Source organism: Lipotes vexillifer, unplaced genomic scaffold (assembly GCF_000442215.2).
Source record: "Lipotes vexillifer unplaced genomic scaffold, Lipotes_vexillifer_v1.1 scaffold995, whole genome shotgun sequence".
Taxonomy (NCBI): Eukaryota; Metazoa; Chordata; class Mammalia; order Artiodactyla; family Lipotidae; genus Lipotes; species Lipotes vexillifer.
The window spans coordinates 1,231,083-1,240,602 of record NW_006785389.1 but is presented as its reverse complement, the minus strand read 5'-3'; the positions used below and the strand labels follow the sequence as shown (position 1 = coordinate 1,240,602).

Sequence of the window (9,520 nt, the reverse complement as noted above, 5' to 3'; positions counted from 1 at the left end):
CGTGTCCCCTGCATCGGCAGGCGGACTCTCAACCACTGCGCCACCAGGGAAGCCCTCAATTAAGTTTTAATAGAAATTGGCTTCACATAAAAATCTGAATCTCTTTTCTGTGGAACTCTGCCAACCACACGTTAACTCCACCCCCTCTCCTTGTCCTTGGGAGGGATTCTATTGCAGTAGCAATGAAGACTGGTGAGCAATGAAAGGTGTTTCCACTTGAGTTACCCAGGGCCTCTGCCTGGTTCCTAAAAATCACATGCCTGGACTACATGACTTCCACTCTCATGTAGCTCCCAAATCACTGGTGGTTCTCATGACTGTCCTCATCTCAGCATGACCTCTGAACCCACCAAAAATTCTGACATCCAGGACTCAACATTAGTCCCACAGAGCCCTGCAGTCTACCCTAGGAGGCCTTGGAAAACAATGCAAATTAGACCACAACTGGAGTGAACACTATTCTCTGCCATGATACTATCCCCACTGAGGTATACACAGTTTGCAACACTCACAAAACCTGTTCCTTTTTATCCTGACAGTCCAATATGGTTCTCAACATCAGTCTAACAGTGAACAAACCCCAAGATGAAAGGGGGCTTAAATAATAGTCTTTATTATGGCACAGAGCAAACAGTTTCCAAAAAGGGTGACCTGGAGCTAGAAAAATCCATTGTGAGCATAACATGAGACAATGCCAACAAAGAAGGTAAACCTCTGTGAGCCAGCAGCAGAACCCAACCTGGATCCCCATGGTCAAAGCTGGTTAGGTCCTATCTTAGCCAGTTGATGGAAGAGAATGACAAAACCCAAGTGCTTAGGCTATTCATGCTTTGCTCCAGGGGACAGGACAGCACAAAAGTCTACCTACCCTGACCACAGTAAGGTGACTGATGCCCAGTATGGGGATCTGCCACTTGGAAGAGGTAAGAAACTCACAGTGACATTAAGTCTGGAAAGGGCCGTGGGCAGGTTAGGAAGTACAGCATGGCTACTGAAAAGCTTCCTATGAACCTGGTACTCATAGGCAATCTGCACACAAGGGCTGTTCGGATGTATGGCATTCAACTTCCAGTTGATGACTCCCTCACAGAGCCTATTCAGTATGATGTATAACTAAGGAGACAGCTCATTCGCTGCTCTCATTTCAAGGCCTTTTCTCCAGTATGAACTTTGTGGTGACAGATGAGGTTAGACTTTTGACTGAAAACTTTCCTACATTTGCTATACTCATAGGGCCTATCTTGACAATGAAGTTTCTGGTTCTCAGTCAGAACAGACCTTTGACAGAAAACTTTTCCACATTTGCTGCACTTGTGAGGCCTTTCTGTGGTGTGAACATTTTGGTGTTGAGTAAGCTGGGTGCTTTGGCTAAAGAATTCTCCACATTTAGTGCACTTATGTGGTTTTTCTCTAGTGTGAACTCTGGTGCTTAATGAGAGTAGAGCTTTGGCTAAAACGTTTCCCACATTTACTGCACTCAAAAGGCTTCACTACAGTATGAATTCGCTGGTGCACAATAAGGTTGGAGCTCTGGCTAAACAACTTGCCACATTCACTGCACTTATAAGGTCTTTCTCCAGTGTGAATTAGCTGGTGCAGAACAAGTGTCAATTGGTTGCTAAAAGCTTTCCCACATTCATTGCATTCGTAAGGCCTCTCTCCAGTGCGGACTCTCTGGTGCTGAGCAAGTTTGTAGCTGTGACAGAAGAATTTCCCACATTCAGTGCACTCATAAGGCCTTTCTCCAGTGTGAATTCGCTGATGCTGAACAAGTGTGGGTTTGTTGCTGAAAGGTTTCCCACATTCACTGCACTCATAAGGCCTTGTGCCCCTGTGAACTCGCCGGTGTGCAATAAGGTTGTAGTTGGTGGTAAAGAATTTTCCATATACTGCATTTATAAGGCTGTGAGGCAATGTGAATTCTTTGGTGCGCAATAAGGCTGGAGTTTTGTGTAAAGAATTTCCCACATACACTGCACTCATAAGGCCTTTCTCCAGTGTGAATTCGCTGGTGCTGAACAGCTGTGAGTTTGTAGCTAAAAGTTTTCCCATATTCATTGCACTCATGGCCTTTCTCCAGTGTGGAGTCTCAGGTGCTGAACAAGTTTGTGTTTATAACTGAAGATTTTCCCACATTCACTGCATTCATAAAGCCATTCTCCAGTATGGACTCGCTGGTGCTGAACAAGTGAGTTTTTGCAGCTGAAGGTTTTCTCACATTACCTGTACTCATAAGGCCTCTTTCCAGTGTGGAAACTCTTAATGCTGAGCAACTGAGTGTTTGTGGCTGAAGGCTTTCCCACATTCACTGAACTTATAGTGCCTTTTTCCATTGTGAAAGGCCTCCACACACTTGGTGTCCTTTTGTGCAGTGACCTGGTGCTGGAGAAGGCCTGAGCTACCAGGGAAATCCTTCCCAGGCTCCTGGAATGAGAAAGACTTCTTGGTTGCATGGACTGTGCAGCTCTTCACAAACTCCTTATCTGTGTCTCTTCTAAAGAGTTTCTCTCTACTGTGTTGGTGAAATTTTATACTTGCCCCACAAAAGTTCTGGCTAGGGTTTGTTCCCAGCTCCTCAGTAAATGCACACCACCTTCTAATTCCAGACTACCTATCTCCCAGGGACAGCCCTTCTGGGTGGACAGGTTTGTCTTTGAAGTATTTATTTGTAGCACTTCTACAGAATCATTTTGCAAAGAACGTGTCTCCTTGACCTCTACTCCATATCAACAACCTGAAAGCAGAGAAATACAGGTGAAGTTCATACAGATTTCGGTAGAAGGGGGCAGCCCCATCACAAATATGTGTCTGACATGCCAAGGAAAAAATCCTTGGGCCGTTTTTCAGGACAAAGGAGCTGGGGTCTGATTAGGAAAGGGCCTCTGTGCAGGACTGGGCCTCTCCACATCACAGAACAGGGAAGACTCACCAAGCAAAAGACCCAATGATGGGGGCAGTGTACACAGAAATGAGGTACACAGTCGATGGCTTTGGCACCAAAACATTGTGGGGCACCAGACATGTTCCTGATGTAATTTGAACCCAGCCATATCATCACTTCCTCCCCCTGATGCCAATCACTGGAGCCAAGCCCACTTTGAGCCCCTCATGCTGTGGCTGGAGTCATGTCCACTCTGTCAAGTAACCCAGGGTTCACCTCCCAGCTCCAGCTGGACATAACATGGGACCTAGAAAATGCAAGTCCTAAGGGAAAGACACAATAGATGAGTGCTCAGTACTGGCCCAGGGGTACAACCAATCCCAAAACAATCTCAGGAAAGAAAAATAATATCACAAAAAGAATCTTTGAGGAGGGTCTCACAGCAACAGCCAAGTGGATCCCACAAATAGTGACCACGTTGAGCCCCAACAATTCCTGGTACAGTCAGGGCCCAGGAAATGTCAGCTGGAAGGGGGCAGAACCTGGAGCACAGAGGTGCATGTGTCTACAGAGTCAACTTAGCAGGGAGTGGCTGAGGCTAATGGAACCCACCGAACTATTTCCAAGTCTTATGATCCAGAAAACTTCAGAGCCTCTGGTACTGGGGATACTTCTGAAAGGAGGTAGTATACACTCACCTAGCCTTGGCACCTACAGCATGTATGACAGGGAAGCAGTAATAGAGATGTACTCACTACCTAGCTGTGAAAAAACAGACTTGCCTTTGGGAAAAATGGGAAAGGCAGAGACCTTCCCAGGATGCTGGGATAGGTGGGAGGGCCTTACCCAATGATGCAACAAGTGCAAAGGTCTCCAGCGTCACACCATGGTACAGGAGTCTCTGGGCCTCATCAAGAAGCCTCCATTCCTCCTGGGAAAAGTACACAGCCATGTCCTCAAAGGTCACACGGCCCTGTGATGATGGGGACAGATGTGTCCATAAGCAGCCTCTTTCCCCAGGACCCCATAAGAACACCTAATCCCAGCTCATATTCACTCTAGGTTCATCTTCCTCCCCAGTTCCCTGACTTAGAGGGCAGTGGTACCCAATAACTCTTCATGCTTCCTTGATCACTAGATCCAGCCTCAGCAACAAGAGGCAGGTGGACAGATAGACGCCATCTAAATCTGTGCTCCTGGTATGTAGGGCCCCCTCCCTCTCCTGCAAGATAACAGCCTGAGAGTCCCCAGGATAATGTCTCCCAGACACAAACACACTTAGGCCTATCTTTCTCTCTTAAGCTCCTAGTACCTTGGGCAATTACTTCACACACCTTCCCCACATGCATATGACTCACTGGATAACTCCTCATACATCAGATCCCCATTGCCACAATCTGGTCCATAAAATTGGTATGTCTCCTGTCTCCTCAAATACCCTTCTTCACATGGCACTCAGAAAGTGCTTGCCAATGCAACAGGATCCCAACTCTCCACTGGCAGCTCCCCAGCCCTTGACAGAAAAGCCCTAAGTTCCACCACAAAAGCCTGGTGAGTGCATAGGAAGAGAAATAAGCACCAACCTGACTTTGGTATCACTTTACCTCCATTTCTGCTTTCCCTCTGCATCAATTTCACAGCCACTCTCCCGTGAAAACCTTGGCCACCTGCTGGACTTTCCCTTCCCCCTACCTTCCTGCTGCTGACCCTTCCTGCTGATGACTACTACTTTTTCTTGTCTGTCTTTGTGACAGTCCCCCTCTCCTCCCTTGTCACCTAATGCATCCTGAAGCCTCCCCCAGCACTCTATATCTGCATGTTCAGCTGTCCACTTGTCCCCTGTACTTGGGAGCCTCTGGAACATCTGGAACTCAACTTGGCTGCAATCCAATTCCTAATAGTCTCACTGAAACGGACTCCTACCACTGACTTCCCCATCTCAGTTGATGGCACTTCCACACTTCCAGATGCACAGCGAAAAATCTTTGGAGGCATCTGTGACCGCTCCACATTAGAAAATCTGGTCAGACCCTACTTTAGAAACTTCTGCACACTGCAGCCCAGGATAGCCTCTTAAGACCTAAGATCACTTCCCCTCCTGTTCCAAAAAATCCATGTCTGCCATCACTCTCAGAACAGAAACCTACCTTCTCAGAGTACCATTCTAGGCCTGACGCTTGCCCCCTTGCTCTCTGTTCTCGCCAGACATTAACTAACACATACAAGTCATAGAGCATTCCCAACTCAATCTCATCCCCAAGCATTTGTACATACTAATCTCTGTACCTAAGACAACCTTTCACATCTCAGTCTACTGGCTGCCAAAAATGGGAAGCTCTCCATATAAGCTCTGGCCTGGACTTAGAAACCTGAGCGTAGGGCTCTCTAGGGTCTTGAGACACCAAGGCCAGGAAGAGTGGCAGCAAAAGAGTTGCAGGACACCTGACACTCACCAGTGCAGGGTCCATAAGTGGTTCTGCTGAATGTGGAGTCTGTGGGATGAGCAGGGCCATGTAACGTTAATTCCCATCTGTGATACAGACAAAAAAGAATATTAGTGAGTGAACCATTTACTATTTCAGGCAAGACAAATGCTCAAGGAAAAAGTAAAGCATGTAAAAGAGGGCAGAAAATTTTTTAGAGTTGTGCCATAAAATCATGTGGACATCTTAAGCTTTCCTGAAGTGGGAAAAATGAGTACAAAGACTCTCTATGAGAGTCATGTCTGATGTGTTTGAGCAGCATCCACGAGGTTAGTGTGACTGGAGCCCAGTGAGCCAGAAGAATAAGGGATTGTGTTGGCGAGGAAATGGTTGTGGCAGGTCATAATGCACTATTATAGTCCTAAGTCACAAATATCAAAAATTAAGTCTCATTTTATGTACAGGTCTGTTTCTGACACTTCCATTTGATTCCCTTCTTCTGTTTCTCCCCTGGCAATAATAGATTCTTCTCTTCCCATAGCTTGTAGGTGGCCCTAACAAGTGGCCAACAGGAGTTCTTATACTTCCTTTACAAATTTTAATTTGGTTATATTAAAGATTATTGTTTTATACAAAATTCCAGCTTACATAATTCATAGATTATATTCTGATTTGAAATCATCATAACATTATACAATAGAATTCCAGGATATGTACTTTTTATATTTATCCATATTCTTTGATATATCCATGTTTTTTTTTCCATAAACGATCAGAGATTTCTGTAATTTCCTACTAGTTTTTTTTCATCCTGTGATAGAAAACGGAACTACCATTTACTTGCTTCACACTGAAAGTGAATCTGTGATAAAGCGGGTGTTGGAGTAATAGTGCTTGGCCTCCAGCAGTTCAGGATAACTGGACCTCACTTCTGACTCTTCAAACTTAGGAAAAGGAGATAAGCTAGGACTTGACCTCTGTTCCATCCTCATTATAGAAAGATGGAAATATCTTCTTGAGTTCTTAACATCTTGCTAGGGATTCGAGGCATTGTAACTTTTTATCCTTACAATGATTTTCATTTCGTCCCCCTTAAAACAAAAATTTTAACAAGCTATCTTAATCATTTTCTCTTGCAACACCACCAGAGAAAGATGATTTTCCGGTAAAATAAATATTACTCAAAGAGTAAAATCACTTAGAAAAACCATCTAAGTGTGTGAATACTGTAAAACTATACATTTACATAACGCATAAGTGTGTATCAAAATATAAAGATGGTATAGATGAAGAATAAGTATAACAATTTCACTCAAAGAACTACGTTAAAATTAGTAAGATGGTGTAAAACAAGACCAAAAAGTGGAAATGTTCGGGACTTCCCTGGCAACACAGTGGTTAAGAATCTGCCTGCCAATGCAGAGGACACAGGTTCAAACCCCGGTCCGGGAAGATCCCATAGGCCGCGGAGCAGCTAAGCCCATGTGCCACAACTACTGAGCACTAGAGCCCGTTCCCTGGCAACACAGTGGTTAAGAATCTGCCTGCCAATGCAGAGGACACAGGTTCAAACCCCGGTCCGGGAAGATCCCATAGGCCGCGGAGCAGCTAAGCCCATGTGCCACAACTACTGAGCACGCGCCTAGAGCCCGTGCTCTGCAACAAGAGAAGCCACCGCAATGAGAAGCCTGCACACCACAATTAAGAGTAGCCCCCGCACGCCGCAACTAGAGAAAGCCCACGCACATCAGTGAAGACCCAATGCAGCCAAAAATAAATAATAAAAGCAATCATTAAGAAAAAAAGTGGAAATGTTCAATTAAATACAATAATAATTTTAACATACATGCTAGACAAATGCTTGCTTTATATACCCCAGAACGCAGAGAGAATTTATAAATACACCACTTTACTCATACTTATATCTATAGAATACTGCACAAAAAGGAAAATGAATGGTCATGAAAAACATGGGTAAATCACACCATACTGTGCACATGAAGGAAAACACATAATATTTATATGATTCCATTCATAAAAAGTCTTACAACAAGCGAGAGAAGTTAAACTACAGTCGTCGAATATTTTTCAGATAGTTGGCAAAACTATCAAGAAAGATGCTTACTTGAAACATCAGATAACACCTTAACCTTGGAGAAATGGAGATAACTGTTTTGGAAGGACCGCACAGGAGCCTATGGGGTCCTATTGATATCGCATTTTTTGACCTGAGCAGTGAACACATATTAATTTTAAAGCGGCTTATTCATCTGCACGTGTAAGTTCTCTGCAATTTTTTTCCCCACGCAGTTCATATTTCAAAATTGGGAAAAACAAGGTTTGGGGGGACAAATAAGTATAGGACACTCGTTACAGAACCTCGATTTAGAACCAAACTACTGCAGAATAAGAAGAGTTGGGGGAGGGCCCGGAAGGCGCCGGATTTACCTGGATTGGACCCATCAGCTCCGCCGCCAACAGCGGAGTGTATGGGTGAATGAGGGTCCCGAGCACGGTGGCCCCTGTCCCGGCCCCGAGACAGAGTCAGGCTAGATGGCGCCCACGCCGAGCCTCAGAACCTCCTCAGATCAGCGGACACAACAGCTTCACGGCTCCCTAACCTCAGGCCGGCCCAGGGTTCCGAAGCTCCCCACAAGTTAACAACTTAGCTCCCCGAGTTTACAAAACGTCGCCCGCGGTCCACGCCGGAAGTCCCGCCCAGACGCCGTCTTCTAGAACGGAAGTGCTTCTCTTCTGCGGCTCAGTGCCTTCCGGGTAACGTAGTTCATAGCGCCCCAGGCCCAGGCAAGGGGCGGTGCTCCCCACTTCCTGGAAAGGTCCCGCCCCAACGCGAGAGTTGCGGAGTATCCTGAGGCTCTGAGGCGGGGCAGGTTTTCAGGTTCTTAAAGGGGATGTATCCAGATTTCGGTGGACTGTACTGTAGGTCCCAAGTTATGTACAATTTCTTACCACTTAGCTAGTTTCTGGAACATTTACAGATACCCCTTTGAAAGGGGATTATCCACTCTACTTTGCTGAAGTCTCCCCCCAGTTCCAGTTAATCCAATCACTATTTTTGTACAGAATATGTTACCCACCCTGGGCCTTGTTAAGTCTTACATGCATATACCTGCATGATTTTTATCCTCAGGACACACAGCTCCTAGGTGGGTCTCAGGAGACAAATATCTGTCAATTATGCCATGGGACATCCACTAAACTCAAGGGCCTCAATTCATGGTACTGCCAAATACTGTTGTAAGGAATGGCACCAAAAACGGAGGAGAGCTTAAACAAGCTTTATTTGGGTACGCTCCCGGGCGAGGTTCACTGGTCCGAGAGAAAGGGGCCAGAGAAGTCGCACCCTGGCGAGGGTTTGGGCAGAATTAATAGGGGAGGAAGGGAAAGGTGTGTGGTGAATCCGGGAGGGCGCAGGGTATTCCTTATTTGGTGGTCTTTTCGGGTAGCGTGGGGGACCGTTAGTCCCGCCCCTCGAAAGGCGGGAAGGCTGGGCCGGGTGGAAAGTCCCCAGGTCAGTTCCTGGAAATGGGTGGTCCGGAAAGTCTCCAGGTCAGTTTCAACCTGTGAGTCTGATTGCGTTCCCCTGCCTCGGGCCAGTTGGCCTTAGAGTTGTTTCCAAATCACCTGCCCCAAGTGACTGTGGAACCGCAAATAATCCTCACATCCAGGGCATGAGATCGTGGTGCAGGGGTCCTTCAGACTTTCCTAGGAGGCCTCAGGCAGCAATGCAATTAGGCCAAATCTACCCTGAGAGCTGTTTTTTATCCTCCTTCTATTTCATTTGGAGCACACAAAGTTGAGAGCCCCAGAACTCTGTACTTATTATTCTGGTAGAGCCCAATTCTATTCTCCCTCACAACACACAGTAAATAGAATCCCAAGAATAAAAGTAGCTTAAACAATAAGCCTTAGGGGAGGGATGGAGTAGGAGGTTGGGATTAACAGATGTAAAACTTTTATATACAGAATGGATAAACAACAAGACCCTCTGTATAGCACAGAGAACTATATTCAATATCCTATGATAGAGCTTCCCTGGTGGGGCAGTTGTTGAGAGTCCGCCTGCCGATGCAGGGGACACGGGTTCGTGCCCTGGTCCGGGGAGATCCCACATGCTGCGGAGCAGCTAGGCTCGTGAGCCATGGCCGCTGAGCCTGCGTGTCCGGGGCCTGTGCTCCGCAACGGGAGAGGCCAC

The 9,520-nt window shown here is 46.2% G+C and overlaps 1 protein-coding gene across 1 annotated transcript in view; it reads right to left on the bottom strand.

Annotated features, from left to right (window-relative positions):
• The window catches only part of LOC103071574 (zinc finger protein 239-like), an 8,482-nt gene extending 4,649 nt beyond the window's left edge, over positions 1–3,833 (bottom strand). The window contains 4 exon segments of the mRNA XM_082931091.1: positions 1,217–1,425; positions 1,427–1,833; positions 1,916–2,070; positions 3,728–3,833. Coding sequence (XP_082787217.1) covers positions 1,217–1,425; positions 1,427–1,833; positions 1,916–2,070; positions 3,728–3,833 — 877 coding nt within the window.
• Between the last annotated feature and the right edge of the window lie 5,687 nt (positions 3,834–9,520).